Source organism: Lethenteron reissneri, chromosome 9, assembly GCF_015708825.2.
Source record: "Lethenteron reissneri isolate LAM-NWPU_2019-01 chromosome 9, ASM1570882v1, whole genome shotgun sequence".
NCBI lineage: Eukaryota > Metazoa > Chordata > Hyperoartia > Petromyzontiformes > Petromyzontidae > Lethenteron > Lethenteron reissneri.
Genome location: NC_083787.1, coordinates 8,684,505 through 8,708,622, shown reverse-complemented (window position 1 = coordinate 8,708,622; position 24,118 = coordinate 8,684,505). Strand labels below are relative to the sequence as shown.

The following is a 24,118-nucleotide window of genomic DNA, read 5'->3' as shown; positions in this document are numbered from 1 at the left end:
CCTCAAATGAGTCCCAGTGTGATGTGTAAACATTGCGACTAGGGAGACAAAGGCGATCGGGCGTGGTGCTTGCCACACTACCCCCTCGTGTGCCGTGCCGGCCTTCATGGGTTGCTCGCTAACGGCACTCGCCCTAACAGTCCGGTAAAGGCTATACGGGATGATGGGGGGGGGGGGGTCTTTATATTTTTTGTGACCATCAGAAGGGCCCCCCGGTGGAGCTTGGAGGATTATAGAAATAATAAGCAAGGGAGGGTCCCGCAGTACGATGGCGTTGGTGCCTCAGGTGGTGGAACGCCCGAGATCCTCTCCGTGCTCTTGTCTTCACGTAGGCTGCAGCAACGCGAGCGTGCCAGCCACGGTAATTGTGCAGGCGGATTAGCTTCTTAAATACCTTCCCGGCCGCTGGGAAACTGGAGTATGTGCCACGTGACTACCAGCCACGGACGATAGCGAGGGGGCCAAACTGGATGTTGGTGTGCCAGGTACGGCTAATTAAGTCCTGGTTTTATGGATAGTATGCACATAAGTCTACGCAGTGTTTGTATGGTACTAGCATGTGTTGTGTTGATAAGCTAAACGTATTATTGCGATTGACGTGTTTCTCACGGACAGCCTCGCGGTTCACGTGCTGCTCGTATGATTGGAGGACTTGGTTGTCTGTGGATTTGTGGACAATTGGATGCTCTGAGTAGGGGGGCAGCTGGCCGTGAGCAGGTGGAGCGAAACGTCGGACATTGTGCAGAACAACACGCGGCGCGATCCGAGAGGGCCTCGGAGACCTGCGAAGTGCCGTTGCGAGTGTCGCTGGCGGGGGCCGAGCGGGTCTGCGTGCCAATCGGCGTTCACGGTGCGAGCGGTTGTCCCCGTCCCTTGTCCGCTCCGTGCGTGCGGCTGCAGTGACGCTGACGATCGTGAACAGCTACAGCGTGAAGGCGGCCACGCGAGTCCAAGATTTCTTTGCTGCGGCCAAGCTGCTGGCGCTCGGGGTCATCATCGTGCTGGGCTTCGTGCAGATCGGGCGCGGTGAGTCCCCCTCTCCACGGGCCGCTCCGTGGTGACACGCGCTTTACGGGACGGGGTCGCGAACGTTGTTCCGTTTGTTACGAAAGTGACGAAAAGTGCACAGACAGTTAGGGGGAAGTCCATGCCTGGAATGCCATTGTGAAAACGGAAAGGGGGGGGGGCGCGTAAATTGGAGAACGTGCTCAGGATTGATTACGTCGTTCAAACTGCCGGAAGTAAGTGGGCCTGGGCAGGATGCGTTAAGTGGATGATGGCTGATGGTCAGCAGTAGTGTGAGGTGGTGGCCGCCGAGGAGCGAAACGTGTCGGAGAGTAGAACCGCCGAGGAGATGGAGCGATGCAATTGGCTTGCGCAATGCTGGCTCTAGGTGGATTGTTGCATCGAACAATCGTGAGGAATGGTGATGTATTTACGTTTGCTGAACTTCTTTTGCACCGTACAAAGCCAATCGGGCTAATCGGAGATGCGAGGGAAGGACGACAAACTAAACACTAAAAGCAGTTTTAAAGAAATTGTGTATTGGGGAGGCCCACGTGCAGCAGTGGATTAATCTAGGCTGACTGTCCAAAGGCGGTGAGCAAGTGGTCCTTAAAGCTGCGGCTTTGCACAGCGCCGAGGGGCCGCGTCTCCCTGCTCGCCCGAGCGTGGGGCAGTGCTCCCTCATCAGAGGTCGCAAACGGGTTTTGATTCCTTACCCGTACCCGGCCGCACCAGGGTCGCAACCGGGTACCCGTACCCTACCCGTACCCGGCCGGGTATCGGGTATGGGTACGAGTATCGGGTACCCGATTGCGACCTCTGGGATGAAGCCATGTTGCAGGCGCGGGTCGGTTGTTTCTAGGAACTTGAATTGTGAGAAGAGACAAGACGTTGGGAAATGAGTGACTCACGGTCTACCCATACCCGGCCGCACCAGGGTCTCAAATGGGTACCCGTACCCGGCCGGGTACGGGTAGCCGGGTATCGGGTAGGGTACGGGTATCGGGTACCCAGTTGCGACCTCTGTCCCTCATGTCCTGCGGCAGGCCCCATCAGGGCGGTGGTGGAAACTCCCCCCTCGTGAGTGCAGCGTGCCAACCACGGGACCGCTACCGCTCCGCCCCAAAAGCGTGGTGAAGTACGGTCGAATCACCCCCACAACTCGCAGCAGTGGATTGACAATAGTGCTGTGCATCGACAATGCACAGCCCCCAAGCATCCGTACGGGATTTACGTCGGATGAGCGGCGTGGTTGTGTCTGGGCCATGACGACGCATCCAGTATTGCACGGTAAACCGAGACGGTGTTGTAATGTACATACAGTACCATGAATGTTATCCTCATGGGAAAACTTGCAAGACTCTGCGAGGCCATCAAAGCCAATCAACCGCACATGGCCGGGAGTGTAATCCAGCCCACAGACGTAACATGATGTGACTCTAAGTCACAATCCCCGCATCTCGGCCGTGTAATCTCAGTGTACTGCGATGCTCTCATTACCAAGACTCAGGATCAGGGGGGGGGGCTCTGTGGAGTGCCGTTCCCTGCCATGCGTCCCTCGTGAAGGCACGCGGAGCGCGATGCATTGACGCTGCGCGGGGTCACGCTCGCCAGCTGGCGCTTGGCCTGCAATCCGGAGGGGTCTCGTTCAAATCCCGATCGGCGGATGAACTCGAACACATTATCCCTCCAGGGTTCATAAAATGGCCATCGCTTTGTGTGGGAAGTCGAAAATGGTCACCCATTGGAGACGCTAACCCCTGCCATGGATGCAGAGTTTTTAATCGCTGGCTCTGACCAAGCTCCCCAGCACATTGAGCGGAACGTCGACGGCTTGCGGAACAGCCGGCAGGTCGACCCGAAAACGCAGCTGCACAGCGACGAACTGCTAAAAGCCACTCGGGTAGGCACAGGCTCATGGTCACCTGGCATGACGTTACCTGGACCTGGCTATGCAGTCGTTTTGTGTATGGCATACATTACCATTATAATTATATAATTTGCAAATCACAGACGTGAATGCTTTTACTTTGATGTTAATACGAACAGGAGGATAGAAAAATGGTGCAATGGTTGGCATACTGCACTATGAACCCGGCGACCTGGGTTAGATTCTCGATTATGTCTAATGTCGGTGGCGATTGGAATATTTGAACTGGTCCTGCCTCCCCCATCACCGACCAGTGTAGTGAAGTATATTTCAACAATTCCCACATCCGATTCGGCATGCGGAGGGAGGTCTTCATCCAGCAGTAGAGATTAACAAAGTTGCCGAACATGCTTACTTTACAGTTTGTAATGCGCCGCTGTTCATCGTACAATGTCACGGCCTTCTTGCGTAACGTCTATCAAAATGTGGGCCAACTATATAAAAAAAAGCGCTTTGAAACATTTTCACACGAGGGATTCCTGGCGAGGTGTCGTGGGACAGCGAGTGGGGGCCACTCATCCGTTGTCCCAGGACCTCGCTCGCACAGCGAGCTGGCAGCCGGCGACACAGACGCCATTGTTCACCGTGCACACAAGGACTTTGTTATAAGCACCACCGGCGATCCAGTCGCAGTGCCCAGTTGGAGATTTAATGGCTGCGGCCGTGAAAGGGAACAGGTAAATGCGCCAGCCATGCGAATTCCCTGCTCGTGCCTTCACGGGCAGAAGGGCCTTCCGCTAGAGGGAGACCTAAAGCGCCCCTGGGTGTTTTTGGCCTACGCTGGGCTGACGTCGTGGAAGAGGTGACCGTCGCTGACACGGGAAGGTGCAGAGGGATGCGACTCGCTTGATAAAATCTTGGTACGAGCGATGAAAGGAATGCTTCCGAGGGGCTGTCCCATCGGGAAGGGGATGAAGCGATGGAATCGGTCGGTGTGCGGGTGCTGGGCGGCTGGAGGGATCGTTACATCATCGCAATATCTACAGCAATATCTCCAAACAATTGAAGATATGCCTGTCGGAGGGACGCAACCATAAAGTGCGTGAAAGCGCGTGCACCCAGGGTGGCTGTTGAGGGCCGACTGGGATGTAATCTGGCATGAGAGGCGGAGCACGCAGCAAGAGGGGAGGAACGGTGGCCGCGGTCGAGACGAGCGACGGAGCCGCACCGCCTGCTGCACCTTTGGCAGCCTCTGGCTCTGCACGGGGACTCTTGGCTGTGCCGCAGGTAGGCATCACGAGCCCTGGCCGTTTGATCTGCGTCCAGATAACTCAGCCGAGTCGGCGCTCCAGGCTGCTTGGAATATTTACCATGGAGGCGTGCGTGCGTGCATTCGTACGTGATTGTGTGTGGGCTATAGGCCAATAACGCAGGTAACACGCGCTCAGGAGTGTGGTTGGTGCACTGCGCCCCAAACTAGGGAACCAGAGTTCTATTCTCACTTCCGACCAATAACAGGTGACGAATGTCTGAACCGTTTCCTGAACATCCCGGAGGAGAGCTGAGAGGACAAATCAATGGGGATGGAGGAGACCGTGAACCTACTTGCTGAACTGCCTCCTGCAGGTGCCTTGTTGAGCTGCATGCGAGAGGAGGCCTCACGCAGGCTGCGGCAGTCGGAAGCGACCCGAATTAAATTCCCACTCACGATTATATTAACCTGTCTTGGGCCTCCCCTCGGGCGACTCGGCCTCAATTGAGTACCTGGTGCGATGTGTAAACATCGCCACTGGGGAGACAAAGGTAACTGGGTGTGATGCTGGTCACCCACCCCTCGTGTGCTGTGCCAGCCTTCATAGGTGTGCCCTAACAGAACATGCCCCAACATTCAGTTCAAGGCTATATGGGGGGGGGGGGGGGGGTCTTTGTCTTTGTTCTATAGGGGGGATGTTCTTCGTCTGTTTTTTTTTTTCCGCGAGCACCTCTTAAGGCCAGCATGGCACACGAGGTGGGTGGTGTGAGCAGCACTACGCCTGGCCACATCTCTCCGGTACTGATGTTCACTGCACCTGGTTAATCAATGTGGACTTAAGGGACCCAGGTGAAGTCCGAGACCGGATCACATATCTCTCTCGGCTGACCACGGTGGAGACTCGAATTCCGATAGAGCTGGGTTCATAGTGCAATGCACTCGCCACTAACGCTTACGCCACAGGCTATTCGGTCCTAGGCACTAGATTTGCATCGTCTGTATGGCTATGCTGGCACTCTTTATCTTTGCGTGCACATATATTACGTGTGTGTCTCAATGCGATTGACTAATGTAGTCCAAGTTGGACACCAGCATGCAATATTCATCACATGCTTGGCAAAGCATTGGGCATGTGAACAAAGCAAGCTTTTTTGGTGAACTGAGAATGGTTTTGGGAAGCAGGTGATCGTGGCAGCCACAGAGTAGCTGAGCCGGTGTGTTTTTGGGTGTAGACGTGTGCGGTGTTATCAGTCTATAAAGTATAGGAACCACAGGAGGCCACGAGCTTTTATTGAAATTGTGCCGCTGCTAAGATGCTCTCCCAGAAGGCCGAGGCATTGCGCAATTTTTTTTTATGATGAAATTTAGGTAATAGAGAGATTGTGAACGGACTTGCTGCCACAAACCAGACAGGGTCCCACTGAAAAGGGGTAAGGTAGTTTTACTTTTAAATAAGGGATAGAGGGATATAACCGAAACACGCCGAACATAAAGAAATAAAAACATAAGAGGCGACCTCAATGGGCAAAATTTTCCTTTCACCCCTGAATTTTCATTTTTGTGTGAAAGTGAGTTTCTGTTCAAATGAGCGTGTTCAAGGCTGGTGCTCACTTCTGGTGGTGGAAATTCCGCAATCCTTTTGGGGGGGCTAGGGCGGGGGGGGGGCAATCCTAACCATAGGACAATGACTGACTTCTGGCACAATGTGGTACCTATTTTTTAGGACACCCAGAGGGAGGGATGATGGGCTGATTCAACTCCCAAACAGGAGTTGAACTCCACAGCCCTCTGATCCGTGAGCCGCTCGCTCTACCGTGGAGCCACCCGGCCGGTTCGGCATTCATTATTCACTCGGAGAGACATGTAGGAAGGAGACGTCGTACGTCCAGTAATGCTGCCAGCCGAGTCGTGAATGCCTCGCGCAGCCGTGGTGTTATGCAGCCGTGGTGTTTGCAGCCGTGGTGTTTGCAGCCGTGGTGTATGCAGCCGTGGTGTATGCAGCCGTGGTGTATGCAGCCGTGGTGTATGCAGCCGTGGTGTATGCAGCCGTGGTGTATGCAGCCGTGGTGTATGCAGCCGTGGTGTATGCAGCCGTGGTGTATGCAGCCGTGGTGTATGCAGCCGTGGTGTATGCAGCCGTGGTGTATGCAGCCGTGGTGTATGCAGCCGTGGTGTATGCAGCCGTGGTGTATGCAGCCGTGGTGTATGCAGCCGTGGTGTATGCAGCCGTGGTGTATGCAGCCGTGGTGTATGCAGCCGTGGTGTATGCAGCCGTGGTGTATGCAGCCGTGGTGTATGCAGCCGTGGTGTATGCAGCCGTGGTGTATGCAGCCGTGGTGTATGCAGCCGTGGTGTATGCAGCCGTGGTGTATGCAGCCGTGGTGTATGCAGCCGTGGTGTATGCAGCCGTGGTGTATGCAGCCGTGGTGTATGCAGCCGTGGTGTATGCAGCCGTGGTGTATGCAGCCGTGGTGTATGCAGCCGTGGTGTATGCAGCCGTGGTGTATGCAGCCGTGGTGTATGCAGCCGTGGTGTATGCAGCCGTGGTGTATGCAGCCGTGGTGTATGCAGCCGTGGTGTATGCAGCCGTGGTGTATGCAGCCGTGGTGTATGCAGCCGTGGTGTATGCAGCCGTGGTGTATGCAGCCGTGGTGTATGCAGCCGTGGTGTATGCAGCCGTGGTGTATGCAGCCGTGGTGTATGCACCCTGCGGTGCGCTCGCCGAGTATAAACCATCATCACGCGAACTCCGGTCATCCTCGCAGCAGCGGCTTTTGGCTCGGCATCGAACAAAGACGGTCGGTGCATTGCGCGCTTTCAGGTGCGCTTCTGCGGCCATATGGGACGCTCCTCCTTCCGACATTAGGAAGCCACTGGAGCTATGCATTTTAAAATCTAGATTGAAAACGGATTTCTTTAGAACTGATTTTGGTGATTTGCTTCTTGTCCTTCCCACCTCCGATTGGCATGGTTGGCTACGTATGGTGCGAAAGAAGTCCTACTTGTGTACATACACCTGCAGCGCGTCTTGTTTCTGGCTTCCATCCGCATTCCAGCTCTTCTATTTTATGAAACCAGCCGCTTCCAATCCCAAAGTAATTTTGTGCCGTCGGAGCCAGTTTATTTATTATTAATTTGCCAGGAGAGGTGGCACAAAGCCTGTAAACAAGAAACGCACACGGCTCCTCACGAGTGTGCGTGCGTGCGTGCGTGTGGGGTTGTCTCCAGGTTGTCTCCAGGCACCGATTTTGTCACTTCAGTCGTCGAACAAAACTCGCAGCTCTGATGCCTTGAATAAGAGATCCGTGGACTTGGTGAAGGATTTCCTTGGCGAAACAAAGAATGTTCTATTCATTCATTACTTATTTTTTTATATAACCGGTCAATAGCCCCCCCCCCCCACGCTCCAGAGGGGTCCAGGCACTGGGTCCCCCCCCCCCCCCCCCCCATGTTGTTCCGTGCCAAGCGTCACCTCGTTTGCCGACGAGGCGAAGTGCACACGGAGGAATCGCAAGCGAGAGGTGGCGGAGGTGCCGGCTATAAAACTGCAACGTAAAGTTAAATAAAGCAGATGAATGAACAGTCACCACTACATTTGAGGCGTGGAGTTGGAGACAGCTTGGCTCTACTTAAAACAACAACAATAATAATGACGCCGAAGCCCACGATGGAGAAGCAGATAAAATGCTGCAGATGGAGACACCAAATCCGTCGCCTCGGTTTGCGTGGAATGGGCTACCGCGCCCCGTGATTCTGCACAATGACGGAACGTTTTTATTCCACAAATTTTGTGGGGGGTTTCTGCCATAATTTCCTCTGCCCTGACCCCGCCCTCGCTCCCTGTGTGAGGAGCTTTGGCCGATTGGCTGCGTTGTTATTATTATTGTACGTAACCCTCCGTACAGGAGTGGCACAGTTCGGAATTGGGTTGTTTCACCCCCCCCACCCAAACACGACGGTTGCTCTGCCAAAAAGTGGTGGTGGAAAGGTGGTGACCAAAACGGCGACGTGAATTGGGCGCTCTGTCGATTGCTCTCTCTCTCTCTCTGGCCGCTCGAAACCGTATGGTGTGTGTGGGGGCACACACGTGCCCACTGTGCAGCTGTTGAGGTGATGAATGAAAGAAAGCATTCTCTCAAAACTCTCATTGCTGCGGATGTAAAATTTAGTTCTGCCTTACAAACACGTCTCTCTGTCGCTCTCGCCTGGTTTACAAACAAGGCAACGGATTGATCGATTGGGGTGTTATCCGCTCAGCATTAAATATAGCGCTATGCGCAGGCAAGGGAAGCGATGGCTCTGACATGGCAGAAAGCAACTGCGGACATTAAAATTGAGTCGGCGTGGCTTTCTGCTCGAACCAGCACGGAACCGGCGCCCGTTTCCATGACTTTAGTGGGACGGCTCCAGATAACGCCCGCCGCTGAAGTTAGCCGTGGTTGGGAATTTAATTTGGTTCATAGCACGGTGCTGAATGTGCGTTTGATGACAGAATGTAATCTTCTTGGTTCTTTCGGTAAAGTCACGTAGAAGGGAAGTAATAAAATAATAATAAAAATAAAACATAATAAAATAATTCTCAGGACGTTTCGGCCACAACGCAAGCAGCCGTCCTCAGGTGAAGACCAGGTCTGTCGGGGAGACGGCGTCTAAATGAGATGCTGTCTCCCCGATAGACGCTGTCTCCCCGACAGACCTGGTCTTCACCTGAGGACGGCTGCTTGCGTTGTGGCCGAAACGTCGTGAGAATTATTTTATTATGTTTTATTTATATTATTTTTATTATTTTATTACTTCCCTTCTACGTGACTCTACCGAAAGAACCAAGAAGATGAATCCCTGCAGTCACGAAAGCTTTAAATCGAGACAGAATGTAAGTTGCTGTCCAGATGCGGCACTACCGGTTGCCATTGTTCACGAACTTAGTCGTCCATGGGCCTCGACGCTCCCTTGATGGACGTGGCCAGACTGGTTCTGGTCACTGAATGTCATCGCGTGGGGCTATTTTGGCCGCACGGTGACTATTTGCATTCACTGGCTCGGGTGTTGATGTAATGACTGTGGGGACGCCCATCCTAATGTGTGATGTGTTGTGTAAGCGTCCCCATTCACAACTCGCCAGGCACCATTCACAACTCGGCACTCACCAGACACACCAACTTGCTACTCACCAGACACACCAACTTGCTACTCACCGTGCACTCGGCAATCACGGCTCGCCACACATCAGGCACTCGCCACTCAACAAACACAACTCACCATTCACTACTCACCAGACACCATTCACAACTCGTCAGTCATGAGACACTCAAAAGGCACAAATCACCTGGCACTCGCTTTCACCAGAAGAATCGCCGGTCCCCGGACCCTCAACGCTCGGCAGACACTCGCCAGAGACGCGCACGCAAGGCAGATGCTGCACGCCACCAACATGGCACTCGTACTCATTAGTCTCCCACCACTCGCTGGATACTCTGGATCCTCGGCACTCACGAGACGACTCCACTGACCTGACCGTTAACCTGCGGCTGGCAAATGTATATGGAGAGCCCCGAGCGAGTGGTGGTGGTGGTGGTGATGATGATATTTTGTATGTGGAGAAACCGATCTGTGGAGGAGTCGAGTTGTCCGCTCGTCTGTTTTGCTCGTGAGTGACGACGCACTGTGCTGTGTAGGTGCTCGCCCCTCCCCCCTATTGACCCTTTGACCCTGCCCTTCCCCCTGCACTGTGCAACACCTGCTGGGTCAAGTTTCTTTTCGCCTAGGTCAGAGGTCGCGTATTTTTGTTGCGGTCTGAACGAGCATCGTGGGGGACCATGTACAACGGATGTGCCCGAAGCGATCGCTGTGGCTGACGGACGGACGGACAAACACATGCCAATGAGGTGGCTTGTGTGTTTTATATTGGCTATTTCAAACAAATGATGTAAAAGGTACCAGGAGCGATGGATTGTTACGGGAGTCGAATGGCTTTGTTCTGCACTCATACGAGGGGGGTGCCTTTTTGATGAGCAAAAATAACTTCTCATTCTACAAAATTTCAGCTCCTCTTATCTCTTATCGGTTATACGTGGCTTCACAGATAATACGATTAATTTGTCACGCGGATAATTAAATCTGAAAGAAAAAGATGACTCGTAGATTTAAAATTTTTTTTGTATTAACGCACAGAGTGTATGCATTCGCAGATGATGCTTAGGTGAAGGAGAAAGGTACAGGCCTGCAATTGCTCACTCACGCCACTGCTGGCCGAACGCCCTCCTCCAGAGAGGCCCCTCTGGTGGGGAGATGGATCGACGTGTCCATGCTCGCCACACAGCTTGGTAGAGCGAGGAAGTACCCACACTATGTCAAAACGCCACGACTGTCCAGGGTAAAACTCAACAGTCCGCACGGATGGGTTCTCGTCCCACTTGCTGTGCTGCCATCTTATGGCCACTTTACGGTGGCCACGAGGTGGTAGTTACTCTGGACGTCAGACTTGTGTTTGGCTTTTCTGTGGAAAATCCAATTGTTTGATTGTTGTAGTGATCTCACCGAGCCCAGCGACCCAAGGTGGAGACCTCCGAGTGTGATAGTGGGAGATTGCTAGGCGTGGATCTTGGAGGTCGCGAGTCAACTGTGCAGCAGTTGCAGAACCTGGCCGAGCGTAGTAAGCTTCGGCAAGGCTTGTGCAATGCTGGCCTCTTGGTCTTCACTGTTTTGGCCGAAACGGGTCTTCTGCGCGCTGGAAACTGCGTTCCGGTACGGGTGGGGCCGTGTTCGCATTTGGTGGCGCAGCGCTGGCCGTTAGCAGTGGCGGAGGTGGCGGCCAGCGGGTGGCCAATCCTTGGCGATGTCTGCCTCGCTGAACTGCGATGAGTGCTCGGTGCGTGTGACCGACTGGCGAGGTATTTTGCGCGCCCACAGTGAGCCCCGTTGTGCGACCCGTGTCGTGGATAGTGAATCGGCTCCAGCTGGGAGGGCATTTGGCTGCGGCGCTGTGTGCGCAGGTGAGGCGACGCAGACGCCAGCCCGTGGCGTTATGACGCAGGACAACGCGGCGTGCGCGTGTAACGATGTCTGTACGCACTGGACAGGTAGAGGTATGGGGGAAGCGGGCGAATTGTCAGCTTGTGTACAGTCTTGTGTTACTTGTAGTCTCCACCACGACGCTAATGTGTTGTCTTTATAGAGATTTGCATTCAACTAGGACCCCATGTAACGGGGGGGGGGGGGGGGGTCCTTTGCCTATAAACATCTCGCGGTTCACCAGCAATTGCTTCAAGTGAGCCTGACTGCAAAATGAGACCCCTGAATGTTAAATCCAATCCAAAGTTAGTTTTGTTGTTGAATTAACGCTCCTGAAATTCTGCACTCTCATAAGGCCGTGGGAATGATGGGTTGCGTAAAAATATACTTATATTTTTTTTTACGCAGAGGGGAGACATTTAGTCTTTTATAATGTGGGACGCACACACAGTTGCACGGACTACATGCATTAACAAGCAGGAGCATGCGTGTGTAAAATACGGCTCGGATCGGCATTGGTTATTGGAAGGTCAGTCCTCGCTTGCCTCCCTTCTGACCTGCCGTCAACTGAAAGTTCTGTCCTCGTGGAGTCCTCGTGTTCCCTCTGGACAAAACAAACTGTTGTGCTAACAAGAGGCTGTTCAGATTAGGGTCACGTGCCATGTAATGACCTGCTCTTGTGTCAGTGTTGTTCAATTCTGAGAATGAAATGCCCAGGACTTGTGCACATAAAGACCCTTTCAGATTTAGTGATAGTTGAAAAAAAAAGTACGATCACCCATTATATATATTTTTAAATACTCTTAAAAAGTATCTGCCAAATCCAGCAATTGAGCCAGGAAGTCTTGCAACCAGGGCTTGATTTATCACTGAATATGTTCAACATTGTGCGACATATCATAGTTTGTATCTATACATATCGTAGTTTGTCTATTTATACCGTAGTTTCACCGCATCGTAGCGATGGAGCCGAGCCTGCACAAACACGCTCTGCTGCGTAAACGACTGCAACCTCATCCCAGGGACGCCTGGCTGTCATGATCCCGTCGGGCAGAGGTTGCAACCGGGTACCCGATACCCGTACCCTACCCGATACCCGGCTACCCGTACCCGGCCGGGTACGGGTACACGTTTGCGACCCTGGTGCGGCCGGGTACGGGTAGACTGTGAGTCACTGGTGAGTAACTGTTTGTCACTCATTTCCCAACGTCTTGTCTCTTCTCACAATTCAAGTTCCTAGAATCAACCCACCCGCGCCTGCAACATGGCTTCATCCCAGAGGTCGCAATCAGGTACCCGATACCCCGTACCCGGCCGGGTACGGGGTAGGGTACGGGTACGGCCGGGTACGGGTACCCGTTTGCGACCCTGGTGCGGCTGGGTACGGGTAAGGAATCAAAACCCGTTTGCGACCTCTGCCGTCGGGTCACGAGTGGAGTCCACCACTTCTCTCAAGGCTATGGTGTATACAGATAGTCCCCGAGTTATGACGGTCCGACTTACGATATTTCGATCTTACGATGGCGATAGTGATACGACAAAATTGTTAAATATTTTACATTTCGCGCGGCAGGCAAACGCAGCAGCGTACGAGGTATGATGCCGTACGTTGGGACGCTGCCGGGATGTACGCATCTCCCGCCTTGTGTGATGCAGATAGGATTGTTTCCTCAAAAACTTTCTATTAAATTGCAGTTCATATAGGTAGGCTAAGAATTTACTTTGTTTTTTAGTTCACATTTTACTGTGCAATACAGTATTGTAATTAATAAATACATACGGTATATAGTTTATACAGTATGGTACTGTAAATTGCTCTGTTTTTGCTAAATTATCACCATTCTTTAAGACTCCTGGGTAGGCTAGGCCATCTTCGACTCACGATATTTTTGACTTACGATGGTGTCGTCGTAACGCATCTCCATCATAAGTCGAGGACTACCTGTAATGTAAACCTCATGGTCTGCACACTGCTCCGTTCCTTCAGTTACGGCTTACTCATCACCAGCTGTGATTTCGCCTCGCGTGTCTTCAGATTGAGTGACCGTTAAACTGAAAATACAAATATTAAAATAGTACTACCGCCTTGCGACAACCAATCAACAGCCCTTTCTCATTCAGTCCAGCGATCAAATACTGTGGCAGCGGACACAGAAAGTAGAGGCAAAGGTGCGGCCTTAAAATTGCTCGCTCGTGTCACTGCTGGCGGATGGGATGGAGCTCTAGAGAGCCTCCATGGAAGGTATCTTGGCCGACTGTTCATCACGTTCCAAAAAAATAGAATGGAGAGGGCAGAGAGACGTGATCACTGGAGACTGCACTTGACTTTGCCCGAGCCCTGAGAAAAAAAAAGTGGGTTATTACGTGAAAGTTTACAGAGCGGTTAGGTTTTGTATTGACATGCAGACGTTGTCCATGAGTACCCCGACAGGGATGAACCAAACTGCGTCCTGAAGTAATTCGATTGTATTGCACGTTTACCACCACCAGCACCACGCCAAGGTCTAAAGGACGGCAAGACCCGAGTTATAGATGCACACTTGTTGGCTAAACGTGTTTGACGAAACGGCTCGGGACGCGTCTCCTTGGCGATTTCCCCTCCCACCTCCCCCCCCATCGTTGGAAGGAAATTGAAGGCGCCGCCAACTTTCACCAACAACCAAAGAAATTGGGCGAAACGGAGCGCGCAGTGAACCCCTCGGAGCAGTAGTAGCAGTGGGCATGCGGCGCAGTGCTTAGAGCGCGCTGCGTCGAGCCGGAAAATTACGAATTTCAAGTTCAGGTCGGTGGGGTTGGTGTCGAGGGGCGGATCGTCGTGGGTCAACAATCGCAGTGCCCACCTGGTCTGTTGAAGGGCAGGAATTATGCAAACGGCGAAGTTTGCATAAAGCTTTGCTGGAAGCACGGCTGTCATCGTTCAGTTAGGGCTTTTGTTCAAATAGTAGGCCAACTCATTTCAAGAGTTCTGCTTGCTGATATGCATGTTGACTTTAACTCCCCGGTTTGTGGAGTTAAGAGGTGAGATCTATTTTTGAAAGCGCCCTAAAGCACGTTTTAGGTGGTTTTCTGCTTGGGTCTCGGAACAGACGGAGGCATTCTACTCTCGTGTATTTTCGGGACGTGCAGCGTTGTTGTTCTGCACGGTGTCTGCCGTTTTTCTCCACGTGCTATTCCCAAACTGAATAATTTGAATGGAGCAAAATGTCGGACAACAACCTGAAAACGCATCGGAGAGAGAGAGCCAGCACAACCGCGAAATCCCACGCGTTGAGATTCCAGCCAGGGTCTGTGGTGGGTTGGGGGGGGCGCTCTGAAGGGGGAGGTGGGGATGTTGGGGGTGGGGTAGGGGGCACGCTTTAACTATTGAAATTCAGTTCGTAACATCAGCGTAGTCTTACTAATAATAATTGCGCAGGGAAACCTCAATGAGTTTCAACACTTTTGTTCAGGAGGGGTCTTGCTTTTTGGATGCTTGGCTAATTTCGTTCACGGATATTTGGCATGTGGGAGACCAGGGTACTCGACGAAAACCCACGCAAACGAGAGGGTAACCTTCAAAGCTTCACATTGATGGATTGAATCGTCTGTTGTTGTCCCGCCATCTCTTGGCGACAGGAGCAGTCCAATCCTCAACATCGCCTGATTTAGTCTCGGGCAGTCTCCCATCCGAATACTCGCCAGGGTCAACTTTGCTTGGCTTCTGTGGTCCGACGAGATCGGGAGCATCACTGGGCATGGTCAATAAAACGTGGATCTCTGCCTCAGGACTCCTCCACCACATTCAGGATTTGTAGTTAAGCCCCTTGCGAGCTTTTCCATCGCGTGAAAACAAACGGAGATCCATCAATTGTAATGTTTTGCCCATTTTTCCTGCCTCTACGCCTCCAGAATATCCCTGAATAACATTTTTGCGACGATTGTTTTATTTATCTCAATACCTGCATTTAGAGTTGTTAATATTATTTTACGTACTTTAGTTTTAGTTTGCTCGATTTAACTCATGGGTAATTCAATACAAAACTAATGTTATTTAAACATGCGATGTTATGAAAGACATTGCATCTGCTACATGCGCTGTCTCTGTACAACTGAATGAAGCTGCTGGTCTATTTCAGTCAGCATCGTATGTATGAACACTCAATGGGATGAAAACATCTTGACATCATAAAATTATATCGGATCCTTCTGAATAAATTTTTGGTGGCTTCCTGGGTAAATAATTGTTATTATTGCAACATTACATTTGTAATGGGTTCGTATTTAGGCGCACACAACTTCTTGGGAGGCAACACTTATTAATTACTGAACACAACAGTTAACTCTTACATTGCACATAGGGTGATGACAACCGACCTACTCTAGCTAACACACACTTCTCTAACTCTCAGCTACTCTAGCGTGACCCAGCCAGGTGGGCTCTTGGCAGGTCCGCTGACTGGAGGCTTGACTCTTCTCGGCGTCTTCACGATGCATCTTCACTCTTGATACGGGCAGCCTTGAACCTCGTGAGGAGGCTGGGGCCCTACCCCGGCCACGCCTTTCTTCGAGAACCCTCTCGAAGCCCCCCTGCTGTCCACGTGCCCCCCCAGGTACCACCTGGACCCCCGGCCCCCACTGGGATGAAAACATCTTGACATCATAAAATTATATCGGATCCTTCTGAATAAATTTTTGGTGGCTTCCTGGGTAAATAATTGTTATTATTGCAACATTACATTTGTAATGGGTTCGTATTTAGGCGCACACAACTTCTTGGGAGGCAACACTTATTAATTACTGAACACAACAGTTAACTCTTACATTGCACATAGGGTGATGACAACCGACCTACTCTAGCTAACACACACTTCTCTAACTCTCAGCTACTCTAGCGTGACCCAGCCAGGTGGGCTCTTGGCAGGTCCGCTGACTGGAGGCTTGACTCTTCTCGGCGTCTTCACGATGCATCTTCACTCTTGATACGGGCAGCCTTGAACCTCGTGAGGAGGCTGGGGCCCTACCCCGGCCACGCCTTTCTTCGAGAACCCTCTCGAAGCCCCCCTGCTGTCCACGTGCCCCCCCAGGTACCACCTGGACCCCCGGCCCCCACTGGGATCCGGTCACATGTCCACCCCCGTGGCCTCTCGAGTCCAGAACCGGCCCTGACGTCATTCCCGCCTCCAGCCGGAATGACGTCATGTGTGTGTGTGTGTGTGTAGACCCGCGTGGTAGTGACGCTCCCGGCATAGTGACGTCACACGTGTGCGTGTGTACACAGTAGTGGTGCTACAATCACTACACATTTACTACGACGTGTTTTATAATGGTGCGTGATTATTCCCAGATGCATAACGATGGTTAACGTTGCGTTCGCGGTTCATCGCGATTATTTATTCTGAACTTGCTTGATAAAGAAAATGGTGAAATTAAACACTGTTCAAGAGCCAATACCAGCCTCACAATAAATATCACTCTTTTATATTACCGAAAAGTGAACACATTTAGCTATAACTTCTGTGTAGATTTCTCAAAAGTTTGACTGGTCCGAAAAAAAAAAGTATTTGATGCAATCCTATGTCCCAATGATTATCAGCAATTTGGGCAAATGTTTTGTTAAATATGATTGTTGTACTCTGGACTGGAATCTGATCGGTTGGCATCGAAGGTTAGAAATTAAAATCCCAGTCGGGTCCTAACATAGCACATACCATTGCGGTCAATAAACGGAGTAACAGTTTTTGGGAAGTCGACAGCAGTTTTGAGTGAGTGGTGGTGCATTTTGAACCTGGCGACATGAGTTCTATTCCTAACCACGGCTAACATCAGCGGCGAGTAGAATATTGAACTTGTCCTGGATTACCCTTCACCAACCCTCACTGACTAGTATGGTGAAGTATGTCTAAACAATCCCAATAACTGACATGGTGTGGGGGGAAACCTTATTCCAGCAGTGGATTGCCGCTGGGCTTTAGACACGGCAGCATTTGTCTTACAAGCACACTACCCTCACCGTAGGAATGTGGAATCGCCAACAGAAATAACCACCGCCATTGGTGTGATTTTTTTTTTTTCATTTAATCCAACAAACCAGCTGTGTACTGCCATCGGCTGTCGTTGAGGTCTTCGTGGGTAGACATCCAAACTCTCGTGTGGGACCGCAGTCCTCGCACATGCGTGTGCTGCGTGTGTTTGTGATCGTGGGGAGCGGTAGTGTCTCGGTTAGTGCCTTGGACTTGGAACCCAGCGACCCGAGTTCGATTCGCGCTCGTGGCCAACACCAGTGACAATTATCTGAACCGATCCTGGGCCTCCCCTAGGTCGACTCGGCCTCAAATGAGTACCCAGTGCAGTGTGTAAACATCGTCATTGGGAAGAAAAAGGCGGCTGGGCGTGGTGGTGACCACTCGCCTCCTCGTGTGCCGTTCCGGTCTTGATAGGTGCTCAGTAACAGCACTTGCCCCAAAAGTCTGTAAAGGCTATACAGGGGATCTTTGTCTTTGTGTGCGTTCTGCTGTGTGGCCTCATTGACATCCCGCAGGAGTGGACCGGTCCCAGGTGGGGACGGCTTCCTCCAGCGGGTGCCGAGTGAGATCCTCCCACGTGGCTGCGTGTTTACCCCTGCCGATTGACTTGTGTTCCTAAACCGGTTTGCAGCCGGACCTAGCGATGGTGCCGGCCTTGTGTTGTGCCATAGACTGGGTTGGTGATTCCGTAGACTGCGCTTGTGTGTGACGGTACTCCCAGAGCCCCCTGGGCTGTGAGCTGACAGTTTAGCAAGTAGGTTTATTGGCATGAACTTTGAAATGTTATCTCCTCCTATGCAATGGGTTTTCCCTGCATACTCTGGTTTCCTTTCCCAAGTAAAGTACAAAACAAGGGAATGGCCTGAACCTCGTAAATAAAAGACATGTCACATTGATTTAAAAAAACGTATCAATGCTTTTGTGTTATTGCCATGGTGTAATCTTCTTCCATGCGTTTGTTCCACTCATGAGAGGTCCGCTGTCCTTATCAACCTTCTCCACACTGCCCTCCCTGTCTTGCGCCATCTCCCTTTCCGCTCCGTGGGCCACCGTGTCTAATCGCAACCACATCGCCCCACCACTTCTTCTGCCTTGATCTCTTCTACTTGGAGATAACTTGCATCTTCTGACCCAAATAATGTTCATGTTGCTGTTGTCTCTCCACATGAACGAACCACACCCACAGCCTTTTCTCTCTCGTCTTCTCTGTGATTTCTACCACCTTGAGTCTTCCTCTCACTTCATTTCTCACCCCCTGTCCCTTCCTTGTGAAACCCCAACATCCACCGCAACATCCTCATCTCTGTGACTGCTATAGCTTGGTCCTCCCTCTCTCTTTTGCCCCAGCACTCGGCCCCATACAACAGCACCGGCCTCACCACCGTCTTGTGCACGTTTCCCTTCAACCAGACTCGGACCCTCTTCATCTCACACCACATCGGTCATCTCTCGCCATTTCAGCCATCCAGCCCTTGTTCTTGTTCTCATCTCTCGTTCTTGGGATCCATCAGCCCCACATCGTTGCACCCAGGTACATTAAACTCGTTCATCTTCATTAACTGGTCACTTCAAATTTGCAATCCTTTTGCATTATTTTCACTGAAATTTGCCACCATATATTCAGTCTTTGTCCGACTGACCCTCAACCCATTCCCTTCAATCTTTTGCACCCAGATCTTGAAATCGTCTTCAACTACCCCTCTGCTTTCTCCGCATCGCCACAATATCGTCTACGAACAGCATCCGCCAGAGGGGCTCCCTCTGAATGTCTCTCGTTAGTGTGTCCAGCACCAGGATGAACAGGAAGGGGTTCATGGCGGAACCTCGCTTCACTCTCGCTTTGACTTGAAAGCTCTCCGACACCACACAGCTGCTTCGCACATGCATTCTCCCTCCTTCATATCCTGGATCAGCCGGACATACACCTCAGGGATACCTCTTCTCGTACACCACCAGATCAACTCTCTAGGAACCCTGTCGTACGCTTTCTCGAGATCAATAAACACCGATATGCAGGTCCCGTTTCTTCTCTCTGAACTTCTCCATCAATACTCTCGGTGAAAAGATTGCATCAATTGTTGGCCTTCCCTGTCTGAATTCAAATTGACTCTCACCAATATCCACCAGTCTCATTTCTATGATCCTTTCCCAGAGTTTAATGGTGTGACTCCTCATCAATGCTATTCCTCTGTAGTCTCACGCTCTTATACATCACCTTTCCCTTTAAAGATGGGAACCAATGTATATCTCTCTCCACGCATCTGGCTTTTCTTTCTCCCTCCAGATTTTCCCAAACAGCCCCATCAATATTTCAACACCCTTTTCTCCCATTAATTTAAACACATCAATTGGAATCTCATCTGGCCCCCACTGCCTTTTGGTGTTTCATGCTCCGCAGAGCCTCCGCCACCTCTTCTCTGGTTCTAGTCTCTGCAACTACTTCAACTCTTTGATGTTTAGTGCTCCCCAAAGCCTCCACTACCTCTTCTCTGGTTATAGTATCTGCAACTACTTCAACTCTTTGATGCTTCGTGCTCTGCAGAACCTCCACCACCTCTTCTCTGGTTATAGTATCTGGTTATAGTCTCTGGTTATAGTATCTGCAACTGCTTCAATTCCTTCATGTTCCTCAACCATTTCGTGTCTTGGGGTTTCCACATTCAGCAACTTCTCAAAGTCGGATTTCATCTTAAAGCGCCCTGGAAAGGTTCTATATGAATAGCATAGAATACTATTTCCATCTCTCTCTGTTCTTAACGACATTCACATAGTCGATGTCCCTGGTCTTTCTCTCTCTGGCTCTTGCCACGATGTACCGTCTTCTCGCCTTTTTTGTTGTCAAGCTTCTGGTAGAGTTGTGTAAACGCTGTTGCCTTTGCCATTTTTACCACTCGCTTTGCTGCTCTTCTCGCTGCCAGGTATTCGTTCGGATGGTCCTTCTCTCTCGTGTTCTGACATTTCTCAAACTTGGACTTTTTCTCTCTCTCGTTGCCTTTTGCACTTCATCACTCCCCCACCATGTTTCCTTCTGTTGCATCGGTCTTCATTTGTTCGCTCTCACTGTACTACCTGCTGCTTTCAGTCTTCCACTCGCCAGTTCCCATAATTCGTTCACGCTCCCACGAGGCCTTACGCTTTTTAACTTCTGCAGGCAAGCTATGGAGAACTTTTCTTTCTTATTGTTTAGTTGCCACCACTTCACCCTACTACAGTTCTTTCGTCTCACCTTCTTTTGAACTTCTTTCACTACGCAATCTGCCACCAGTAATCTATGATATCCAGTTGCACATTCTTCATGGATCACTTTGCAGTTTCTTCACTCCTTTCAGGTGCCTCCTCCTCACCAAACTAAAATCTATCTGGCTCTTCGCCTCTCCACTCTGGTAGGTCATTAAATGTCCCTCCTGCTTCTGGAAGTAGGTATTCACCACTGCAAGATCGTTTGCCTGGGCCATTCGAAGAATGTCCTCTCCTGCCCCATTCCTACTGCCATATCCACATCCTCCATGGTTCTTTTCATATCCGTCCTTACCTCTTCCCACTCTTCCATTTAAGTCTGTGCCCATCACCACTGCTTCATCTATCGGTAAGCTCTGACACTCGTGGTCTAAGCTCTCCCAAAATTCATCCGTCTCTTGCCCACTGCAGCCCATTTGCGAGGCATACGCACACACCACATTTAATACCCCCACTGGTCCAGTACTCGTCTGACGATCATCAGTCTGTCATTCACTCTTCTGACTTCCACCAACTTTGTCTTCATCTCCTCACTCGGCACAACTCCAACCCCATTTCGCCTTGCTGTTGTTCCATGGTGTAACAATTTTAAACTATAGCTCTGCTGCCTTTCCATTTTGTTTTGTCCACTTTCCTCCTTCTCAAGCAGTCTGCTAATTCCTGATCTTTTCCTGTCATTGTTCCAATATTCCATGTGGCAAACCTTATCTTCCTCCCGAACAACATTCTGCTCTTTCCATTTTCGTTTCTCCAATCTTGATATGTGCAGACAGCGTAACTACCACCGTCCGGGCCTGCACTCCCTGCAGCGGCGGAGTCGTTGGGTCCCGAGATTCTTCGCACCCAATGCCCACGTAGGGGCCGCGGGGGACTGAGGCCCATTTGTTTGCAAGGACTTTGCATGTTTTGACTTTAGGGTTTCATGGCTGGTTGCCACCAGAGACCAACCCTCCTCCTTTTTAAATCCTTTATATTAAGTTTGCTTGCGTGCTTGCGTGCTTGCGTGCGTGCGTGCTTGCGTGCTTGCTTAGGACCGTGCAAATCTTTCGGTCGTTTTTTAACCCACTTCCCGTGATCCAATCGACATTTTGCACACAGACTCGTTGTGCGAGGCAATTAATGTTCGTGAAAATTTTACACTGTTTAGGGAAATTATTTTTAAATATTTAATTAGCAATTGCTTAATGGTGGCAGACAATCATCTGACCCATAGGTGGCAGCCATCTCTAGCCAGAGGACGAGAGGACTCTAGCCGCCACGCATATAAAGGATTTATAGTGAAAAACTTAGTTTTTACGGGTACATTTTTTATCCTGGCTTGCGACAGGCAGAAACAAAATTGGTTTGCGCATCTCAATAGGGGGGGCGCCGGTTCATTCTCCAAGCACAGCAGTTGAAGCAACAGTGCAAGTTTCTTAACCCCCCCCCCCAACCGCCTCTCTCTGCTCAGCAGTGCAAATCTGTACCGCCACAGTCGATCGGCAGGTAGTGTGTGGTGGGGTAAAGTGTGGGTACTGCCACGTCTTCCGAGACGTCTGACCGACGTGGAAGAGCTCCCTGGAGCGGCCGTCCCGTGGCCAGCAGCGGCGAGAGCAAGTCGTCGCAGGGCTGCACCTCAAACCTTATAATCTGTTGCTGTAATGAAGCCCCTCGTTTCAATGAAGCGTCCTCCGTGTCTCTGTGCACACGCGCGGCTCGGTGCGATGCTCCAGCTGCACCGCCGTGCCTACGTGTGGGGCTTTTCCGCGCAGCTGAACGGCGCCGGTGCCGCTCGTGGGCCCTGCGGAATAAACGCCGAGAGGCCATGCGTGCTGCCGCCAGCCACTCGGGCTGTGTTGGGAACCGGCTCGTAGCCCGGGCCGGCATGGAAACCGCGAGGGTCTTCAGTCGAAGTAGTTTTGAGCTTTTTATTCGTTCGTCCGTCTCTGCTGTGCTGCAAGTGAGTTCTCGGCGGAGGGTGTTGATTTTGGCATGAATGATGTCGAGTGGATTCGGTACAATTAAAATATTCGTGGTGCTGACTGGCTACTACGTGCCGTTTACTGTGTGCCAACATTCTGGAAATGTATAATATTCGCATGCGGTGGTCTGCTGGCTTGGAGATCAGAGCGCTGTGCTGAGCTGGCGCAACGCTGCGGTCCAGGGTTCGGATCCAGTCAGCTGCCTGTAATTAAACTGGGTTCCCAGGTGTAGTGAGCTGATGGTTACCAATGACTGGACGAAAAAAAACCATTACATTCAATTTGGTTGTGTACTTAATTTGGCTACATAAAAAATATTGCTTTGTAATGTGACGAGCATTATTCCCCGTGGCAGGGAGGGTGGTAATGTGCTGTCCCCATAATGAGTGAAATGGAGATCGCTTTTGCAGGTAATGTTACAAGGTTGTTCTAATGTTTACCAGTTCCGTGGTTCGTTTTCTAATGTGGAGAGTTGTGCTGCTCTGCGAGAGTTCCAAACGGATTCTTTTACTTGCAACACTTGAGCACAACGGGGGATAACGGGGTAAAAATACAAACGCATTTAATAGAATGGGAAAACAATTAATATAAACTGTTGGGGCAAGTCCTGTTGGAGAGCACCTTCGAAAGAGGCGGGTGCCCAGCACCACGCCGGGCCACCTTTTGTCTCCCCAGTGTTGACGTTTATTACACACCTGCACCAGGTAGTCATTTAAGGCCGAGTCGACCTAGGGGAGGCCCAGTACCGGTGCAGATATTCGCCACCCGTTGTTTGGCCGTGAGCAGGAATCGAACTCCGGTCGCCAAATTCGTAGCACATTGCGCTGATCGCTGCGCTGCTGCTCCCGACATCACGTACACGGGCGTACGCGAAGGCATGCTTGTCTACAGACTCTCGTCTGCATTCTAGATTTGAAGTTTTCGTGACTGCAAGGTCAAGTCCCGTAGGTAAAAAAAAAATGAAAACCACTAAATTAAATCACGACGTTTCGGGCGCAACACAAGCGTCCGTCTTCAGGTGGGGACAACGTAGCGAAAGCACAACCGCTTAAGTGTGTCTAAGAGATGGCTGTGACTTGTCTGCATGTCCAAACCCATAGATCTCGCTCGCTCGATAGCGCTAATATTGTGTGCTAGTACCCTTGAAATACAGGGTGGATCTTATGCACGAGCATATGTTGCCAAAGGTTCAACCTGGGCTAGATCTGGGCAGTGGTGGCTGTGCAAGTGGCCTATGGTTCAGCACTGTGGAGGCAGCAGCAAGGGGTTGGTTGGATCGCCGAACAAGTTATATGAAACGGCCAATCCTGTGGGCGTTGAGGTGCCCGTACGCCATGATTAAGGCACTAGAGCAAGTGGTGGACTAATTGGTTTCCATCTGTATGGGGATAGAGTGTTGCACCCTCTCGCGTAAGGTGAGGTTTCTCTAGGAGCTCCGGTGTCCTCCCACACGTTGAAAAAAAACTCGGCAATAATTTGCTGAAAACATCTGAACATAAAAACCCGAGCAGCGCAGTATTCCTTCCGAAAAAGGAGTTCTACAACTCTGAGTGGCCCTCTTGGGTGAATGGGTAAATGATTACGAAGCTGCAGGCAATGACCCCAGCAACGCACCGGATTAGTTTTGCATTTTTTCTTCCAGGAAAATTCCTCTTGAACTCTGCTGGTACAAAGCAGCTTGAGCGGCTGTGCCGCTGCTTTGTGAGATGTTTTTTACTATTTTTATTATTTCCATTCTACGTGACTTTACCGAAAGAACCAAGAAGAAGAATGATGTTTA

The 24,118-nt window shown here is 51.0% G+C and overlaps 1 protein-coding gene across 1 annotated transcript in view; it reads left to right on the top strand.

Moving 5' to 3' along the window:
• Positions 1–24,118, top strand: part of SLC7A5 (solute carrier family 7 member 5) — a 62,221-nt gene that overhangs the window by 10,763 nt on the left and 27,340 nt on the right. The window contains exon 3 of the mRNA XM_061547621.1: positions 901–1,026. Within this exon, the coding sequence (XP_061403605.1) occupies positions 901–1,026 (126 nt within the window). The remainder of the gene's footprint in view (positions 1–900; positions 1,027–24,118) is intronic.